Source organism: Marmota flaviventris, chromosome 10 (assembly GCF_047511675.1).
Source record: "Marmota flaviventris isolate mMarFla1 chromosome 10, mMarFla1.hap1, whole genome shotgun sequence".
In the NCBI taxonomy this organism is placed as follows: domain Eukaryota; kingdom Metazoa; phylum Chordata; class Mammalia; order Rodentia; family Sciuridae; genus Marmota; species Marmota flaviventris.
Window position 1 is genome coordinate 70,813,246 of NC_092507.1, and position 22,076 is coordinate 70,835,321.

Consider the following 22,076-nt stretch of genomic DNA (forward strand, 5'->3'; position numbering starts at 1 on the left):
AAGATCATAAAACCACTCAGAATAGAAATAAACTACCAATGATTCCTATGCTAAAGAATTTGTAAAAATTCAAATATTCAGTTAATTGGAGTCCCAATGATGATATTTTTCAATATGCTTTTATTATATTTTCTGCATTCCCCAGAAGCATTGCTACAATGAAAACAATATTTGCTTCTTCAATTCATGCTCAAATTAATTGATGTGGCACCTCCATTAATTCATAATTATTTCATTAATGAATTGATTCTAAATCTCCAAGACAGGAAGGCACAAGACCACCAAAAAGAAATATTGGTTTGTGATTGTTCTAATACTGCTCAGTGTTTTTAAAGTAAATTTTATCCACAAAGCATGTTATTATTACTAATAAGGTAATCCACAAAATGCCTTGCTGAGTCAAGTATCAGAAAAGTACAGAAGGAAAGTGAATAATCAATGTACTACATTGGAAAGTTGGGTGGCTAAATGACTCACACACTACAATCTGCAGCATCGCAAATGAAGTAGTTTCTCAACTGAGAATGGATTCCTATACCACAAGGTCACAGCCTTGAAGACAGCTTCCTCTTGACTGTACCAGTAATTTTACCATATGGATTATCTAATGGCAGCAAGACCTGTAGGGAAAAAAAAAAAAAAAACAGAAACACACACATGGTAACTTCAGAGACATCAAAATAGCCCTTTCCTTTCTATGAATTTTAAATCAACAACAAAAACAATTTGTTAAACAGTAAAATGCCCTACAGTAAAGTCACTTCAAGCATGGTATTGCTTTATTTTTTTCTGGCCTTAGTTGAGAGATGAGTCAGTTTCCCAGAAAATTAAAGAGGTTTTTTTTTTTTTTTAAAATTTGTAATCACTGGGATATAAATGCTTCTAAAATGCATTATATGTCCCTGCTTTTAAGTAGAGTATAGTTAATACAATTTGACCTTTTCTTGATGACTCACTTTGCATATCGATCATGATCCAATGCTACAATCCAGCCATGCCCTCGAGAGCATCTGAGGTCCACAGGACTGCCAGCACAGTGCTAAGGGCTCCAGGCAGCTCTGATTTCTGAGTTCCTTTATCTTCTCACCCTGTCATTTGTCACTTTTCTTTGCTGTTCGTGTGCCTCAACTTCCTGCTTCTTGTGTGTTGCCTCCACTCTGTACACACCAGAGTGACGGTCTGAGAGTGGCTCCAGTCATCCCCAAGGTACAGTGACAACTCCTTCAGCCATTCATATGCCTTTATACAAAGACTTGACCCAAGTAAATTGGATTTTTCGGCCTCCAGAAACCCAGCTGGGATTTAGAAGGGGGTTGTGAGTCTGACTTCTCAGAGGGAGGGCATCTGAGACCTCAGCCTACAAGTAAGCCCTTAGAAGGATCAGTGCAGGGCTGAGGCTCAGGAGCACCAAAGAAACCCTCCTCTCTTTGCCTGGGATCCTGAGCTAAACTCTAGTCATGATACCTGATGCTTTTTCTGACTGAGCCCATTTGCTTTGCCTCTGGTGGATATGACCAAGATTCCTCTCAGATCTCCCTCCGGCCCTTTAGCAGATAATCATTGGAATAACACTTTAAATCCTAATTAATGAAATTCTGGAAATCATCTTCCGTTCTTTCCTCTGAGGCAAATATTTTTGCCTTTCCTTTTAGTAGAACAAACAATGCAAGGAACTAAAGTTGCCCTCCCCTACAATAGCAGGCTTGAGATCACCTCTACACACACCTAAGTGTGACCTTTGTTTTTCAATGTCATCCTCCAGCATCCACCTGCAGCTGGTTAGCAGGCCCAGAATGTGGGCCCTTCTGGAAACCCTTTTATTAATCTTTGTCTACCAAGAAATATGAGTCTACAGCAGCAGAGCCATGCCAATAGATGGCCCCTTTCCTTTTTCACTCTCTACCATATACTAAAAGAAATGACCCAAAATGCTATCTTCAGACTAACACAGTGGAGAAATTCTACCATTTTGAAAGTGGCCGATGGGGGAGAGACAGTTCTAATCTCCCAGGAACTGACCACACAGACCACCAGTCAGGACATCGGGTTGCCTAGTCAGACACACTGAGTGGTTTAACCTTCTGCCACAGCTGAAAACACGTCAGGGCCAGTGCATTTTTCCAAGACAAAACTTTCCTTTCAATAGATGAGTTTCCTCATCTTGCCTCCTGTAATTGCAACTAGAAACACAAATACGCTTTCATCTTTCCTGGGTGTATTGTGTGCTACTGAATTGACTACTTAATCAAAAGGTAGAGATGATGAAAGAAAATGAAAATAGAATCTTTTCTTCTCATCATTGCCTCGTGATGGAGGAATAATGAAGCGGCGACCTTGTGTGGCACTTTTCCGAGAAGCAGATCTCGGAGCTGTTTCCTTGGGCACACTCTGTTCCTTCTTTGTCTCTTCCTCTCTGCAACTTCCCGCCCTCCCCTGTAATCACTGGTCCACTTCTGGGGTACTTCAGCCTCAGGCATTGAAAGTCCCATAGTCTAAGAGGGCTCTAATCAGTGGCAACTATAAATATTCCCCAAAGCAGCAGCTGTTAGAGTTTTAGTCAGTGATATTATCATCTCAAATTTACAAAGAGGCATTAAGGTGGGGGGAGGGGATAGCAGAAATGTGCTTTAAATATTTTTAAACTTCTCTTACCTCTTCCTTGTTGATCAGGCCCATTTTGGTCATGTCTATGTTAAAGTAGTGAATATTTGGCAAGCTGATTTCCATGTCTTCTATCTGGAATCCACAATAGCACGCATCACATTGGGCAACTGTGAGTCTCACACTCTCTGTCACTCCACTCCCCTCAGCCCCCACTAGACCTCGAGACACCCTCTGGTGTTCCACTACTGCCCAACTCTGTTCTCTCTGGCTAGTCCTATTATTAGATGGTGGCCCATTTCTCTCCCCTCAGTATACAAAACCTGCTTCTCTGAAAAAATAAGTGCTCCTCAAGTTAGAAACCTAGGAGAACTGTTCAGCATCCAACTGGCCTCCAGGAAGAGACCAGTCAACATCCTAAACTCCTCCTCATTCCATTCCCTCCTCTCCAAGCCTGTCCCCACACGTATAAAGAATTAAAAGTTATAAATCAAGCTTAAAAATGTTAAGTGAAATATGTCTATCCTAACCTGACAAATATACTTTCATGTAAGGCTAGGTTTTAATGTCAATCCTCTCGTGCTTTGGCGTGTCATTTCAAAACATACTACATGGAAAGAGCCAACTCTGCTCTTGACCCACTCCACCCTTTTTCTTGGACTTGTGTGGGCAGATACTCCAGATCACATGCCAAGTCCCATCAATACCTCCTGCAAACATCTGCCCCATTGTCCACTCTCAGGTCCAACTGTGGACACACCAATAGCACCATGTGCCCTCTGGAGATTGGTCTCTAGAAAAGATTTTCTCAGGTTCTGGAAGGAATTTGGGCAGGAAGTTTGGGGGGCTGTGTGAGCCCCTGCAGAGTTTGTTGCCTTGGGTCCACCAACTCTTTATCCAATAGAAGGAGGCATAGCCAGAGGAAGGTCTGAAGGGGTTCTCTGAAGTGCTGACCCGTGGCACAAGACCCTCTTGTCCAGGTCTAAGGAGTGTACTTCTCCTTTCCAACTCCATCATGGCTGGGCCCAGGCTCTCCTTGCATATTTCTGCAACAGCATCCCAACAGGTCCCCTTGCCTGAGGCCCCATCATCCTTTTAGTTCATCATACTGCTGGCATAGTATTCTTTCTAGAGTGCAAATCAGGCCACACCGCACCTGCCTTAAACTCTTCAGTGGCTCCTAAGGGCTCTCAGGATAAGGTAAAGGCTATATAAATAAGTCTACAAAGGCCCTCTTGATTAGTTTCTGTCATATATGTAGAAGGAAGGACTCACATGGAAGGATTTTCAGTTCTAGTACTTCATATATTGTTAACTCTTAGTAGTAAATAATAATATTATGTTGTTACCGCCATACCTACTCTGCTTCCTCACCCTAGCATAGAAGCCCAAATTACCCCTACTTGTCCCTAAAGACTGAGCACACACACATCTCCCTCTGGAAAATCTGGCTATCCCTGTCTCCAATGCCTGAGTTAAATGCTTTCTCTGTATTTCCATCATTATCTACCTTTCTATTGTATTGTTTATTTACAAATTTTCTTTGTTCACTGAATTATCCACTTTTGGGGGGTAGGATATTGTCTAATTAATCTTTGTATCCTTTGTGTACTGCCAGAGGCATAATAACCAATAACATCAAATAAATAGATGGATGATAGAATGAATCCCTTTACAACTATCTTTCATTCTCTGGAACCACTAAAACATAGAAGCTCCATCTAATTATCTCATCAAGGCATTGAAGTGTCCTGAATGACTTAAATAAGTGGCAGGTTGAAAAGATTCAAAGCATTTTCAACAAAACTAAAGAACTATATCAGTGGCCTGTGTTTTTAGGCTGAGCAGATTTTTCCATTTTTGCTCTCTTCTCACTTGCTATAACAAGCTTTTGAACAACAACAGATGTCATTTTTCATGTGTCTTCCACTTTCCTATTTTAACTCTCAACTCTTTCTCAGAGCTGACAGGAGACACAAGTTCTCTAAATCCTCAGAATGGCAAGTGACAAAACATACCTCGGGAATCCGGCTCAGCGTGAGCACCTGGATATCATAGAGGGTCTTCTGGACGGAGGGTGAGTACTCGCCTTTGTCATAAGGCCCAGAAAATTTCTCCAGGATGATGTCTCGAACAATGTCCCTGAAACACAGGGAAGGAGACTCTCAGGGAACCACATTTTAAGAACACATTATTAAACTAAGGAGTGACATTTCTGTCCCCCGGAAAGCAATTGTATTGATGGTTTTATAAGAGATTATTCTCCCATAATGTCAAAAAACAAAACAAAACTCACTTCCCATTTCCCTACAGACATACAAACGCGTATACACACACCACTCAGCAAACACTGAATGTACCAGGCTGTCTTCATGGATTAGCACCAGGGCCTAATGGACTTTTTAAAGTAAATCTCTCACCATGTTTGAAGAACCAGTGAAGCGAACACCCAAACACTCTAACCCTCTCACAGCCCTGATAGGCTGGTTCCTTGACTGTTGCCTTTGGAGTTTTACTCCCTGCCAATCTTCAGCTTAAGCATTTTATGGACATTGTCATTGACTTCTTAATGTAGCTGAAGCAGGCACTACTATTCTCCCCAATTTAGAGATGATGAATCTGAGTGCAAAAGTTTGTGATCTACTCTGAGTGTTTGTCTCAAGTGAAAGACCCAGAACACTGCCCTGACTTTGGCATGTTTAATCTCATGCTCTTTTCAACATCAATATAGCAGGCTCCTGCTGCCTAGAGGAGCCTGAAATTAAAAAGGGAAAACAGAAGACTGAGAGGAAGTTCTCCTCAAGCATTTTAAAACCTATCACATAATTAAAAAAAAAAAAAAACAGAGAAAAACTATACCAGTGGGAGGAAACTACGTGGGGGAGGAGCAGATTCCGGCTCATCCTAGGGTAGAAATTTCTAACAATTAGAGCTTCAGTGAAGAAATAAGATATCTAGTTAAAAAGCAAGCCCAGGGAGTTCAGCAGCCTAATTATTCCTTGTCAAAGATATTATAATAATCATCATACCTTTACCTTTTTAAAGAATTTGCCATTTACAGAGCACTTCTCTGAATATCCTATTATTTTGCATTTAGCCTAGGTTGACCAATTGTCCCAGTTTGCCCAGGATCAAAGGGTTGCCTGGGACATGGGAATTTCAGTGTTGAAACCAGGAAAGTCCCTGGCAAACTGGGAAAGGTTGGTCACCCTGGTTCAGCCATGTCAGCATCACTGTGAGGCACTGAGGCTAGATATCATCTCCATGTGATGCAGTGTTTCTTAAAGTCCAGCAGCGTCAGCATCACCTGGGAGTTTATAACCAAGGCAAATTCTCAGTCTCCCCCGCAAGACCTGCAGAATCAGAAGCAGTGGGGGTAGGCCTAGTGATCTTTATTTTAACAAGCCTTCAGGTGATTCTGATGCACTCTAGAGAGCCTCTGATTTAAGCAAAATAAAGAAGGGTTTTCGGAACAATGGGGAGATTGAGTTGAATAGCCTCTAAATTTTCCATTTATATCTAAGACTCTGAATTCTAGGCCCCTGGGAAAAGGGCAGATACCACCTGCCTGCACTTCACATCCTAACACTCAGTCATACCAAGTAGCTTCAAAGTCCACGTGTCTGCTCTGGTGATAGCGCCACTTGCAGTACACTTGGGTGGCAAAGCATCTGTCCTTCACCTCAGGAAGGGTGGTGAACTGGTCTTTCAGGAATCCTTCAAATCCAGACTGGGTTGTTTTCAAGATCTTGAGGTCTTTGATTCCAGAATGAATGATTGGAGATCCTATTTCAAATAGAGAGGTAAGAGAAGATGAAGTCATAAACAGAACATTGCCTTCTTACTGACATCTAGCACCGTGGACCCGGGCCAGTAAAATGTGGCACACTGTGTTTGCACAAAGAACTACATCTTCTGCTCATGTTTTCCATCTTCCTGTCTCCTCAAATTGATAAGGTTGTTATGCTTTTCCTTATATCTGGATTCCATGAATCCCTGCTTCTCCTGCTTTAAGAAAACTGAAAGTCTGAGAATAAACCCTCATATGGTGTTGAAAGCCACAGAAATAAATTCTCAGCTATACACAAGGTGCTAGATGTCAGTAAGAAGGCAATGTTCTGTTTATGACTTCATCTTCTCTTACCTCTCTATTTGAAATAGGATCTCCAGTCATTCATTACAGAATCAAAGACCTCAAATTACTCTACAAGTTTTAAGCTCCATCTCATTTGATGAAAAATCATGCTGAAATAAAATAATAAGCTCCTCAAGAGCAGATCTTCTCTCTACTACTGTAACCCCTTTATGGGGGTGGGTAGCCCTCATGTTGACTATCTACAGTGGCTGGTGACTTTGAACACCACTAGATCCTAGTGACGTCTCAGTACCCCTGTGGTTATTAGCTCAGCAAATCTAGACAACTTCATGAATGGGTAGCAGCGTGGGCCTGGCTGAGCCTAAATTTAAACTGGGAAGATGAGGCTGTGATTCACAGGCATGGATCTGCCTAAATTGTATCCACATAGACTTTTTATTTATTTATTTATTTGGATGATGGAGAAGACTTTAGTTTTTTGGCTGAAGTTTGTTCATGGGTACCTCGGGGAGACAGGGGAGAGTTGAAAAAATGGAGGGGATGATATGGCTCCCCCATATTAACTGTCCTCTCATAAGGTGATAAGGCAGGTAGAGGGGTAACAGGCATAATCCAAGGAAACCCTTTACTTGTGTGCCAAGAAGTTACAGCTCAGGGCCCAGGTGACAGGTGGGACACAGAATTAGGGAGAGGAGTGTTCCCTTTCTCTTTCTATATGGAACCCACAAAAGCTCCAGCAGTTTAGTGGAGCCTGAAGAGAACAGGGAGAGGTAGCAATTGACCCAATGGGTGCAAACTTCTTCCTCAGCACACATGAGACAAAGATCCCTTTGAGGCTACCAGAAGGTGAGAGAGTTTGACTGCACAAGTCTAGCAGTTTAACAGTGAGGAAGCCATAAGACTAGGAAAATTCAGGGATCAACATCATCATGACCTTTTTTGTATGCACAGACTGGTGAGGACAGTGGACAATGCACTCAGAGAAGTCCCAATAGCAAAGTGCCACACCAGAATTATTAAGTCCATCTCCTTTCAGTCTCTAATTTGGTCCTGAAAAATACATGTCCCTCTTGACCTGTTTAGCCTAAAAATTAAAGGCCAGAGGTCTCAGGTATCACTACTACATGGTCTTAGTTGAAGACAAGGAATGTAACTCGATTCTCAATTTAAAGAAACCAAAGGTAGAATGTTCTCTCTGATATGTGAATGGTAACAAGGGAGGATTGGGAGGGGAAGTGTAGAAGTTCATTGGATTAGACAAAGGGGAATGGAAGGAAGGGAGGAGGGATGGAAATAGGGGGGAATGAAGCAGTTATAACTTTCCTACGCTCATATATGAATTCACGTCCAAGGACGTTCTTAAGCATCCATTGGTTCATATCACCTTTGTGGATTTAATCACTGCAGTTCCCTGAGGAGGTGTGGGTTTCAGAGATAGGTAAACAATGACATATTTTGATATTTTTAGTGCTCTATGGGTGCACCTACCAGAAAGCACAATGACCAGAAATTAGTGGTAGATCTGCTGATTAAATATGTTCTGATTAAATAAACTGTTCTGTGCAGAGTGTTCCAGGATAATGTGGTATAACATAAAATGATAATCGTTTCACTTTCTGAAGTTCTCATTGGGAGCTACATCTGAAGAAAGATCAAGAGAAGGATAGCAATGCTTCAACGCTTTCAGTTGGCTGGGTTTATCAGACCTAAATGTATAATGACATGGTCCCACAGAATGCGTATTTTAAATGCGGTGAATCTAAATATCAAACCCAAGAGAATTGAAGAAGTCATCAATAGTTATTTGTTCAATAAATGAGTGTAGCAAGATTGATAAAATAAGAGTTTCACAGCTTAGTCTTTTTCTCTTCTAGACAGTTTACTTCCCTCAATTTTTCCCTGTTTCTCTTCCTGATTCCTTTCAACTCTCACACACCATGTAGAAAGGGGAGAGGAGAGGAGGATCAATATTGGCTGAAAATGTCCTGTCTGTAGTTATCATGCCTTTGGCTGTTGCCTTTTTCAGTCTTTATCTTACTTAATCCTCAGAAGTTTAGAAAGTAGGTATTTTTATGCAGGTGATTTTTATTCATCTGCCCATAATCACACGGCTAGAAGCTGGCAGAGGTGGAGTTTAAATTCAGCACCACATATGAGATTCCATGCTTTTCTGCCCCCTTTTTATATCACTCTCCATCTGTGCAATGTTTTCTCTTCCCTTTAACTCTTTTTCCCCATTTCTGTACTGTAAGAGGCCTTTCCAAGAGATGAAAAGGTGACTGCCTCTCGTTTTCCTGTATTCTTTGAGGGCCTCTGGTCCCAGCCTGAAAATACAATTTTTGTTGATCTGAAATGGAGATTGAAGCATCAGTTTTAAAAATGGCTTCTATCTTGGAAATGCTCTTATTCCTTAAAAATTTCTGTCTTCAGGGCTGGGGATATAGCTCAGTAAGCAGGGTGCTTGTCTCGCATGCACAAGGCCCTGGGTTCAATTCCCAGCACTACAAAATAATAATAATAATAATAATAATAATAATAATAATAATAATTTGTCTTTAGCATTTGTAAATAAATAGAATCTACCTCTAGTAGTAAATCCTCCTAGAAAAAAAATCCTATAAGAATGAAACATAGGTTTGCAATTGAGAGTGGAGTTAAAACAAGTAGTAGAAACCATGGGATGGGAATAAAAAGGTGAACAATAACCAAAGATAATCTTAACCTGCATCATCTTTTCCAATATAGCTGGCCTTGATTGTCTGCATCTGGTAAGCCAATTAGACTTTGGCTTGTCCAGTGGGCTTATTCATAGAAGGATTCCTGAATGCAGCATTGCAAAGTGGTTGTGGATTCTGCAGCTTTGGGACTCAGATTTCCCTAAATTCAAATCTCAGTTTTTTCCTGATTCTTCAACCTCCCATTTTATGAGCACTATAACCTTGAAGAAATTACCTAACCTCTTTCTACCTTATTTTTCTCACCTGTAAAATGGAGATGACAATCATACCTGTTCCCTGGAGTCGATACAATGCATATGAAGGGCTTAATAGATAGCTGCATATAGAAGGTACTCTGTAAGTCATTGCGGTGATTTTGCCAAAATTGACTTTTCCAACTATCAATGTTTCCCATGCTTTTCAAAAGCCTCACTGGGTTCTGAAAACTACTTCTCCTGTGCCATCCAGTCCACTGCCAGCCCTGAGATGAGATTTATTGATATCAGAGGAGTGTCAGTCTCCCTAGGCCACTTTAAAATGATCTACTCTTTTTTCACTGGAGTCTGAAAATGGAGAAAACGGTTGCATTTGTAGTGTGTTTTGGCAACAGTTTCCCACAGCATAAAATATCTCGTGTTCCCCCAAACAATTAACTGTTGCCACAAGTTTTGGCAGAGCACAAACCATCTCCTCTGGTGCTTCCATCGTTTCATGAACAACAACAACAAAAAAACTATTCTCTTCAAAGTTAAAAGAATTTTTTTTCTTGGCACACATTAGACAAACTGGATGAAATCAGAGAGCTTATTTTATCTCCTCTGTTTGGCAGTGCCCCAGCTTCCAAAACACTGGTAGGGACCTGAGGCTTTCAAATTCATGGGGCCATCAACTAAAAATATGATGCCTCACACGCACTCCAAGAGATTCCAATTTAGACTAACAAGAAGTAATTCAACCAAGAAGACTGTCCTTTTCTAGGTTACTTCCTGTGAAACCACTTAATCAGCTTTTCTGTCCTCCTTTCTGCCATGGTTATGGAGTAATGCTAAAGGAAGATTTTTCACATTTTACTTTGCTAGAACATAATCTTTTCTAGCTCTTAGTGTCCTCCTACACACTTAACAGACTGCAGTTTATCTCTTAGAGAAGCATACATCTACCCTTTAGCTCTCTAAGGGAAAGAACTCACAGCAAATTAATAGAAAATAAGCCCAATCCTTTACCTACGCATCAGGTGTCACAAAGCACAAAGCTTTACTGAGCCAAGAAAAAAAAAACTGTCATGAAGAGGATAATTGCTTCCACATTTAACACCTCCAAAAAGGACACAAATAGCTAAAAGGAGGATATTTTAAAACTATATAAATCATTCTACTAGAATATTTCAAACTTGTAAAGTGCTAGAAAAAAAGTGAAGATCAATTAAATTGCATTTGCCTTTGAGAGTCCATTTAGCTCATGCAACGTGCATGAAAGCCCCTTCCCTGTGATTCTGTATGGGGAGAGATGACATCACCTGGATGGGAAGAAGTCAGGCTTTGGTACAACTAAGAAATGATTAAGGTGATTGTAAGACCTTGGTCTGCCAAGAACTTTTCTCATGGAGAAACTGAAGACCTTGCATCTTGATACCAGAAAGACATCAACAGGCTCCTTGGCAGAGTCCATCTTCACCCTGGTTCTCCCCTCCCCACCTGTCAAACTGTCACCTCTTAAATCTGTTCTCCTCCTGGACTTTGATTTCATCAGCCCCCTGCCATAACACCATCCCTTCACATCAATTAACCGTGTGTTGCTATTTTTTTTTCTTTACTACTAGAAGACAGTATCTCTTACTTGAGATCTCTACTCCATCTTCCATTTCTCTATTTAGCTATGCTTTAGCTGAATTTTTATAATTAGTGTCAGAATAGGAGAAATGTGATGCATAAAGAATTGTGAAGTCTAACACAAACAGTGCAGAGGTTTCGGGCTGATTAAGTTCATTAGTGACTCAACCACCCCAGTGATGTCAAGGCTCAGCTAAGCTTGTAGTTCAACAGAGACGCTGCGAGAAAGTCAAAGATCCAGATTCTGTATGATACCTCACCCAACAAACTGCATCACATCTGCAGAGCCTAGCTCCCCTCTCAAGATTGGGGAAAGTCACCAACACAAGAGCAGTCCTCAGCTGTTCAGGTCAACAAATTTCTTCCTCTCGTCAAGAGTTACTCAATGAACCACAAGACTTTGGAATACCTAAAAATACAGCTCATTGACATGGCTTTCAAGATTCCCTAGGAGGAAATAATGTAATGAGAGGCTTAGAGCAATTTCCAGGGCCTAAAATGGCCCCAAGAGACTCAGTAGGCTTTCTATAACTATTTGATCGTTGATAGATAGCAGTGAACCCATTCTATCAGAAGAAGCCCAGTGACATATCCTACTGGGAAAAAAAATTCTTTTAGGAGTTGAATAGTGGAATGAGTGACTAAGTGCAGTGCATGTGTTTGAGGGGGAAGAATTCTCATGATCTAGTCAGCCCCCCATAAAAGACACTATTCAGGTTTGTAACAGCAGCCTTCACAATTGGAGTTGATGTGTGTGTGTGTGTGTGTGTGTGTGTGTGTGTTTAAGATGATGATTATTTTCTTCTGTTAAACCCACACAAGGGCATTTCTTATGACAATGCTTGTAATATTGACTCATGGTCACAATTCCTGCAGTTTTAGCTCTCAGATAATAAGCAAATTAAGAATTAAACTTGGCTATCAAAAAAAATATATCCCTACTCTCCAAAGAGGGACGTGTACAAACATTTTCCTTGTATCACAACCCCGAAAGACACACACATTCACATACTTGTGCACACGTGTACCTGTGTACACTTAGGGCAAAAGATGCCTCCTCCCATACCCTGATCCCTGCCAGCCCTACATGACCTCAGAGGAGGGCTAGGCTCTAGATGATTCAATCTGGAGCCTTTGGAACAATAGGCCATAGTGACCTCAGTCCCCAGAAACTCTGTAGCTTTCTGCAGGAAGAAAAGGTTTAACCTGATTGCCCTGGTTAGGTTTTCCATTCTATAATAGCCAAGTTATTAGAATTCAGGTAGATACTAATTCCAGGTAATTCTGGAAAAAAAGAAGCTTTTTTTTTTAATGGTCAGCAGGTCATTGGCCATTTCACTTCAACCTAGATAGCTGTGCTAGAAGTATTTTTGTAAAAGTCACCAATGATATCTATTTGCTAATAGCAGAGTTTTTTAGTTTGTTTGTTTGAGTCCTCTTTTAACTTCTTAACTTCCAAACTTCTTAACCCTCCTGTGGCAGAGACGTAATTGTTTCCTCTTCTTCCTGGGCACAGCAGACTGCATTTTGCTGCCTCTCTTGCAATCAGAGTGATTATGTGACCCTCCCCAGTAAAAGTGCTCTGTGCCACTGTGTCATTTCAGGCCTGGTGCTGATGGAAGAAAAAGGAAGGTTTTGCCCCTTCCTTTTTCTCCTCCAATATCTCTCCCTCTCTTAGTTGCCCAGCATAGGAATCAACTCCCAAGTAACCCCAAAAAGTAAAGACTAAAAATATAAAGTTGTCATTAGCCTTGATTTCTGAATAACTTCATGGAGCAGAGCTCCCACAAACGAACACTGAACTTGACTTATACAAAAAGAAGCTTCTTGTGATGGGCTATTACATACAGACCAATTTGTTATGCCTTCTGTCACCTCAAAATCTATCCCTAATTTCTTGAATCATATTTTTTCCTTCTGCTTTCATGACATCATTGCCCCATACCTCCCCTTTGACCATTCTCCTGTCTCACTCTTTGAGAAATTTCCACCAGGCTCTCATCTTTCCTCTTCTCATCTAATGTGCTTTTCTGGAAAGATCTCCTTTCCTATGTTTGATCTATCAGTGTGCTGATGGTCCCCAAATATTTCTCTATCCCATACTCTGAAACTCACCACCCTCCCCCATAAACATCCTCCTTATCTATATCATTAGTTGATTCCTCAGTCCTCTCCCTTTGGGGGCTACTTTATTTCCACCTTCCCTCCAACCTCCCAGCCCTACCCAAACACTGAGACCCAATGGTTACCACTGCACACATCTTCACACGATGCCCACAGCAACCTCTGAATCTTTCCGTCTCTACTTCTACTGCCTTCGTTCAGACCCCGTCACATCTTCATCTCTCCAAATGTCTTACTGCTGCCTCCTTCTCCAGGAGCCTTGTTCACCAGACTTTGGTCAGAGTTCCTGAACAAAAGTGCAGACATGCAGGCACCCTCACTCACTCACCTGACCCTTAAAGATTCCTGTGGTTCTCCGTTGTCATACTAAGCAATAATTATGGCTGCTATCTAAGCAGAGCTTCCTGTGTGCCAGGCACTGTACTAAGTGCTCTAATAAAATTAATTTAATACTTGTCTCATTCATTTCTCTGGACAATTATAGAATAGGCACTGACATCCTCATGTTGCAAATAAAAACTCACTTAAATTGTATAACTCACTTGTTCCTGACCACAAAATTATTAGCTAGTAGAGCTCAAAGAATTCATTCTGACCCCAAGATCTCTGGGCTTAACCATTGTTGGGGGGAAAATGCCCTGGACTTACACTAAATTTGTTAATACAGCCCATAAAACCCTTCAGAGTCCAATCTGGGCCAACTTCTTCATCCTCATCTCCACCTCTTCCATTCTAGGAACCAGACCCACTGAATCTGTTCCTCGTCCTTAAATGTTTTGTCTTTTCAACAATCAAATATTTGCCTAACTCAGTGCTCTGCCTGAGGCTGATGCTCAAAACATTTCAATTTCCTTCTTCTACTCCTTTGTGAATCCTACATGTATGTGTCCCATTTCTTCTCCCTATATGCCCCTTTCTCCATGCCCAGCATGTTCTGAATTATTTTTCAAAAGTCATTTGGAATATTTCTTCTCCCTTGTCAGACTTCCAGGCTTTCCGGGGCAGAGTTATTTTCTTGTGCTTTTTGTTCCCTTATCATTCCTTCAATCCCTTGGTTGTGGTGTTTAGTCCCTCATATTGCAGTGAATCTGTTCATAGATCTGGCTCCCATCATCTCCTGTAAACTTACTAGGGTCAGGGAGAACATCAGCAATACTCATCTCTTTATCTACAGTCCCTTGTGTATGTAATAAGTGTCTAAAATCTAATGGTTGAATGAATGATACAGGAATGAATGACATAAACTCTTTACATAAACATTTCATAAATTTTTTTTTAATTTTTTAATCAGCTGTCCTGAAGTCTAATTCTATTCCCTGCTGTTATTTTATATAACTGAAAATGAAATGAGGACTGTGCTCAGTGTCCTGAACATCTTTGAAAACCAGTTGAGAGATATATTGATCCATAAAGTAGCCACCACCCACATGTGGCTATTAAGCACTTGAAATATGATGAGTATGAGTTAAGATGTGCTATAAATATAAAATATACACAGGATTTCAAAGACTTAATTGTTTTGTTTTGTTTTTGAGACTGGGTCTTAGCTAAGTTGCTTAGGGCCTCACTAACTAGCTGAGGCTAGCTTTGAACTTGTGATTTTCCTACCTCAGCCTCCTAAGCCACTGAGATAACACTTAATATTTTTTTAAAGAATGTAAAAAATTTCATTTGTTATTTTTACATTTATTGCATAAAGATATTTTTGATATTTTGGGTCAAATGAAATATATCATCAAATTTAATTTTTCTCATTTTTTTTTCTAGTGTGATTACTAGAAAAATTTTAAATTATGTATGTTATTTGAAGTCTATTTCAGTTAGACAGAGCTGGTTCAGAGTTTCTGTTTTATGAGGGTAGTCACTGTGGTTTGGGTAGGAAAACACTGGCTTAACAGTCAAGAAAAGTTTCTTTTCTCTCCTCCTAAGGCAAGAAAGAAGGAAGGAAAGAAGGAAGATAAAGAGGAAGAAAAAGAGGAGGAGTAGAAGGTAGGAGGGACAGAAGTTATTGCCATTTTAACTAAAAACATAGAGAGTTATATGATGCAACTTCACATTTAGAGGATAAAAATCATTTCTTTCAACTTGATACAGCTGTTCAATCTTTCATGTAACCATAACTAAACACTGAGAAGGCCCTACCTAAATCTAGACTCTGAATTGTGTTAAAAATATTAAATGATAGCTGGTATACCAGAACTTTCTAAAAGGGGCATTATCCAACACAACTCAGAATGAAGAGAGACCTTTCATTTTATTGACCTTATAGTATTTCAGACATTTCTCAGATGCCATCTCAAATTCATACTGAGGATGGCTAGAGAAGAATGATAAAGAGACATAGACCAAAAGGAAAGGGAATTTCAGGAAAAATGTTCAGAGTCTATACTATGAATTTATGATGATCATTGAAGCTTACTTTTTTAATTGGGATAGAGACATTTCTTCCACCTTTGGCTCCATGGTCTCAGAAGTCGTCTTGTCTGAATCATAGTGGATTATTTAACTCTGCTCTGACATCCTCAAAAAATTAGTAGAATATGGATTTGGGGATTTTAATATTTGCTCCACTTAATTATCAGTACTCATTAGGTCTGTATTGTGATAATGTCTGTATTGTGATATTGTGATAATGTTAATTTATAAATCTCTTGGTAACTAGAATTATATAATGGTTATTGTTTTTTAAATAAGATTCATTATTATCAGCAGTTTATTATGCAAATAAAGTGTCAAGAAAACCTAACCGTTATTTAGTAACTATTTCCTATAGAAATTACTGTAATTATAGCATGATATGGTTCAAAAAAATATTGATGAGAAAATTCAGAGATTTGGGTTTTTGTCAGTTTGGACCTTTTTTCCCCCCTGCCTCACCTCAAAATTGGATAACAAAAATCATCTGCCTCACTCAACCTCCAGATTGTGATACAAAATTAATTGTTCCACTTTTATATTTTCAAGCAAAAGTAGATAATTCTTTAATGTAATCCAAAGTCACAATGTTCATTCCCATTTCAGATTTAAAATCCTTAAATATTCTCTACAGCTTTTATACATGTTAATAAACAGAATTGTTTAGACGTCAAAAAAACAAACATGCTATTGCCTTCACAGAATTAAAACAGAAAAAAAATGGTTTCTTACCGCTCCTCATCTGTTCAACCTCACAGAAGTGTGTTCCAGTGGGAGTGTGAATAAATGCATGAATATGTTTAACTCCATTCTGAAAATTAGGGAAAATTTTGGTTTCAATAAAATTTTAGCATATATAACAAAGCCAATCTCTTTAATTAAATCAGGACCATAAATGACTGAGATGACCTTTTCAAAACGTTTCCAAGGGATCTCTTCCACGTAGACATGAGCTCGGAGGACATGGTTAAAAGAAGAAAGGAAATGCTCACAGATATTCAAAGCAAAGTTTTCTATGGTTTTGATCTGTAAAAAGAAACAAAATTTAGTGATCACAAATACTTTCCCAATTTAAAAATATTTTTAAAAATATTCATTGAGCTTGATCCTGGTCAATTGCTTTATAGAATAAAAGGAATAGAATTAGAAAGACAAACTGATCCTTATACCAAGTTCTCATTGGATCTCCCAAGTGTTCATAGATTACCATCCCCAGCTGAGAGTCCAACCTGTTTTTTAAAGAAACCTGTCTTTCAGGAGAGGATATAGCAGTGGATGAGCAAAAAGGTACTTGTCATTCAGATTGTTCTCATAGTAAGCTCAATTATCACCTACACCAATCACAGTACCCTCCATAACACTGCAACTGGGTCTGCTGGTTCCCCATGGAAAAATATTAATGAAGAAATATCTCACCTGCCTTGCCTTGAAAATGGGTCTTCTGTTGATAATCCCCAGCTTTGCCCTCCCAGAAACTGTTCACCGTGTTCTCACAAATTCTCTATATTAATCTCCAGACAATATTTTAAAGTGCTAGCATGGTCTGTGAATTACTAATAGCTTTATATATAATTAAAGTTGTCTATTTGAAGGTTTCCCCAACATAGTTCTGTTTTGTATTTGTCCCAGCATGATTATTAATAGCATCCTATTTCACATTCAAAAGTATCTTGGTTTAGATAAGAAATTATATGGTCACTCCATCTCTAATAAATAAACTTAAATTGCTTTAACATTCAGGTCCATTCCTTCACTTTTCTCCAGAACAGAAAATACAGGAAACTCTGGTAGCTGGCCCTTTTCCATATCAGAGTACAGGCCTATATTCTAATTTTTTTTAAGAGCAATTTCTTTTTCCACAGCCTTTTCCTTTTGCTGGGCCATTATGATTTGCAAGAGAAAGGTTCAGAGTGGAAATAGGCTTTATAGAAATTACATTGCAATTAGTATGTTCATTTAATGTGTTATGGATATAGATTTCATGCAAAAAATGAAAAAAAATAAGTTTTGAGTCTATATTTCTTGCCTTTTAGACTTCTTGGCAAATCAATACTTATTTAGAATTGCCCACCAGCACAGCTCCATTCATATTTGAAGAAACTGGAAGTGGAAGTATGAAAGTATCATGTTCTATCAGATCTAGGTCACTCTTGAAGAGTACAATTAACCACCACTTATGGAAAGTAAGTGGTAAGGGAGTAAGCTAGGAAGGCATTAAAATCTGGAAAGTAGATTTCAACAATAAAAAAGGAATGTATCTCATTTTCAAGATGTTCTTCCGGGTAACAAGAAGAGAAATGTTACCTTCTACTATAAATTCACATTATTCTAAAAGAAACAATAAATGATAGGGCTCAAAGAGAGAGATGACAAAGTGTGTTAAATTGCATTCTAAAATCCTCCCAGGATTCTGATTTCCCTGTAATTAGCAATAATATGTTCATTTGTTCTATAGGATTATTAGTCTAAAAGATTGAAAAAGAGAGAATAAAGAGGAGAAAGAAAGAAAGAAAGAAAGAAAGAAAAAGCAAATATAAGTGTTTTTTTTTTTTTTTTGCAAGACTAAGAATCTTGTGGTAGAAAGAAAAACTTTAAAAATGGCTTAAATGTCAAAAAAATAGGTGAAAAAGTAATGAAAACTTTAAAAATCAAGCAACACCCCCAAACTATCTTACAGTGAATTCTCCATTACATTGACAGCACCTATGAAGAAAGATGCCTACCCCTTTGAACTTTGCTATGACATGAACTGTGTTCTTGATGGTGTCTGTAGGAATGATGTCTGAATTGTCTCCATACAGGTAATCCTTTTTGGAACTCAGAGTAAGTTGCACTGAAGTCACCACCTCTTTAATGCTGTGATATTTTCCATCTCTTTGAATGTGGAGAACTTTTACCATATCCTTCCCATAGCCCGTTCGCACAAACTCCACTTCATCGTTCTGTAATGAAAACATAATCATCTTATTGAAGAAGGCTAAATGAAAACAAAAAGTCAACTGAAATTTCTTTAAGTTTTAATTTTTTATTTGTTCTAAATAGTTATACATGACAGTAGAATGCATTTTGATACATCATACATAAATGGAGCATACCTTCACATTCTTCTGATTGTACATGATGTAGAATTACATTGGTCATGTATGCACATAGGATCATAATGTCCAATTCATTCTATTATCCTTCCTACTCCCACACCCCTTTCTCCCTTCACTCTCCTCTGCTGAATCCAAAGTACCTCTATTCTTCCTTATCCCACCCCACTTATTGTAAATTAGCATCCGCATATTGGAGAAAACATTCAGCCTTTGGTTCTTTGAGATTGGCTTATTTCACTTAGCATGACATTCTCCAGCTCTATCCATTTACCAGCAAATGCCATAATTTCATTCTTCTTTAAGGCTTAGTAATATTCCATTGTGTATATATACCACATTTTCTTTATCCCTTCATCTGAAGGGCACCTAGGTGGTTCTGTAGTTTAGCTATGGTAAACTGAGCTGCTATAAATACTGATGTGGCCGTGTCACTGTAGTATGCTGATTTTAAGTCCTTTGGGTATAAATCGAGGAGTGGGATAGCCAAGTTTAACTTGGTTCCATTCTAAGTTTTCTGAAGAATCTCCATATGGTTAAGCTTTAATTTTATCATTCAATTATAAAAGATCCAGAGTAGTTATGAAAGCAATATCACATCCTATCTTTGAGGAAGAATGGGAACTTCTATAGAAAAAAAAATCCCAAAAGAAAGTTTAATATATCAGATTACCCTGAAGACAGACAGGTAGATGATCTTCCTAGTGATAATGATAAGTAGTAAAAAAAAAAAAAAATTAAAATCCTGAGTCAAAACTATGCTAATTTGCTCTGTATAGTTAATTCCTACTAATCTAATCCTTTTAACAGATCTGTGCGCTAATATTTTTGGTTTACAAAGGGAGAAACTGAGGTTCAAAGAGATTTAACATCTTCCTCTAGTTCAGTAAATGACAGTTAGGATTCACACTCAAGTTTGTTGACTCCAAACTATAAAGTGACCACTATGTAAATTGCCTTCTGTCTCTAAAATTTCTTGGCTATGTTAACTGGAACTAATCCTGGGCCCTTTTATATAGAAAGTGATATTCTGGAGAAAATGCCCTGTGATCAATAGAAACAATTTGAAAATCGCCTTTTCTATTTGCTGCCAGGAAGGAGAAGAATAATTGGTGACAGGGTCCAGATTACCTTCAGGAGTGCAGAGCCAGAGCCACCTGGCTGCAGAGAGAACTATGCTTTTAGCAAAGAGACATAATAAAAGCCTGGTGATTCATTAGGACGCTAGTCTGAAGCTGGAGCTTTAGTTCATCTCCATTGGCAGAATCCACAAGACTTGTCACTGGCTTTACTGGTGTTTGAAAGGAGGGAACAGAGAGAGAGGAGAGAGAGAGAGAAACCTATTTCATTTAGCATGGAAATTGAACATCAAAATGGTAATGAGAGTGACAGAAATGAATATAAACAGAAAACAGCACCCAGTGGGAGTCTGGGCAGGAAGACAAGGAACCTCACTGAAATAGCACAATTAAGATGCTCAGATACACAATGGGTCACCTAAAAAAAATTGTTTTTCTTAAAAAAATTATGAGTTCCTCTGAGGGAAACAGAAATTATTACTATTCCCTTAATCAAACTGTGGCATGAAAGGCTGTTTCAAATTTTGGGGATGGAACTGGATGAAGCAGGCTCTTGTGAGTCTTATAACACACTGGCAGTGGAAGTGAGGTGGCTGGATTTGGTCCTTCTCAGCCAGGAAACTGAAGGGAAACTCTTGGAAAGGCCCCTCCAAGGCCTCGAATCCAACCTTCAGGAAACTTGCAATCAAGAAAAGGGTAGATAAGGAACCCGACAGCATATCTGAGAGATTGTAATAAGAATTTTAATACCGACAGGGAAGGAGAAACTCTTGTGTAATTATAATGGCTTTGGTATCAGACCAGTTCCAAATTCTGCTCACCACTTATAGCTTGGTGGCTTGTGACAAGTGATTTAATGTCTCTGAGCCTTCGTGTTCCCATTTGCATCAATAAAGATAACCACCTCTACCTGTAGGCTGCTGGTGAATAAGGGTTTGACTCTGTTCTGAGCAGCAACATTGACCATGTCAGGCCCACCTGTGGAAGCCACAGCAGCCAAGGCACATTGGTCAGGGGCACCAATTTGGAGGAGGAAAGCACTGCTGGCAGCAGTAGGAGGAAGACTCTGTCATGTCTTGATCCAGAAGGTGTTCTACCTGGGGGAAAAGGCACTTGGCTGCTTGGAGCCCCTAAATGGCATGAACTGGGATCCAGAGTCAAAGATCTCTGAAATCAGTATTGTCTCCGACATTCAGCAGGACTCAGCACAATGTAGTCTTCAGTCCCATCCCCTGCAGTGAATATCCAAGCGCTGTGGTAGACAAGCTTGTAAAGTGGTATCTATGTGACGCAGAGAGATTACATGACAGCCACCCTTCAGATCCACACCTCTACAGCTTCCTACCTGTTCACACCCTGCTTCAGACTCTACTTCAGCAATCCTGTGCTAATTGTGGTGCCTAGGCTGGGCAAGCTTCCTCTGCCTGTTGGCCTTTGAATTTGCTATTCCCTTTTTCTAGAACATTCTTTCTTTTTCTTGCTACCCAACCACCAACCTCTTCGCCTGCCTCATTTCTTCTAGTTGAAGTTCAGATGTCAGATAACACTTCCTCCAGGTATTCTGACCCAGTCCTTCAAGTCTGGAGTAGGTACCTCTTTTTATGTGCTCTCAAAATACTTGTTATTGCCTTAGAATCTTTGTCAAATTGTACTGCAATTGCCTTTTCATGTGCCTGATTCATTCCAAAACAGTAAACTATGAAAGCAGGAACAAGTTCTTTCTTGGTCACCATGGCAACGCCAACACTCAGCACAGTGCCTGGAACATAAATAGGTGCTTGATAAATGTGTCATGAATGAATGGATGTTGCTGCTAACCACCTCCGCTGCTTGTGTGATGACACAGAATAGTCAACAAAAATACACAAAAGATTTCAATACAGGAAGAGCTGCTTCAGCCAGGACCCCATCAGGAACTTCCTCTTCCTGAGAAAGTGAAGATAAGAACTGTGCCTTCTGATTACCACAGACTGAACAGAGAGCAGAGACCCAGGAAGGACAGAAATGAGTGCACAGGGAGTCCATGAAGCAAGGTGTTCCCATTGCTAAGTGCAAGGCAGCCATCCCAGGCCAGAGATCATTTGAGACCAGGGAGAGGTCAGCACTTCTTAGCAAAATCC

General features: G+C 39.5%; 1 protein-coding gene across 1 annotated transcript; it reads right to left on the reverse strand.

Moving 5' to 3' along the window:
* Nucleotides 1-545: 545 nt before the first annotated feature.
* Nucleotides 546-21,689, reverse strand: LOC114092556 (uricase). Its single transcript, XM_027935102.1, has 8 exons — nt 21,575-21,689; nt 18,506-18,759; nt 16,692-16,808; nt 16,515-16,593; nt 6,201-6,387; nt 4,620-4,743; nt 2,653-2,736; nt 546-620 (listed from the first exon to the last, which is right to left on the reverse strand). Exons 1-8 carry the CDS (start codon nt 21,687-21,689, stop codon nt 546-548), a joined length of 1,035 nt encoding a protein of 344 aa, XP_027790903.1.
* Nucleotides 21,690-22,076: the final 387 nt, after the last annotated feature.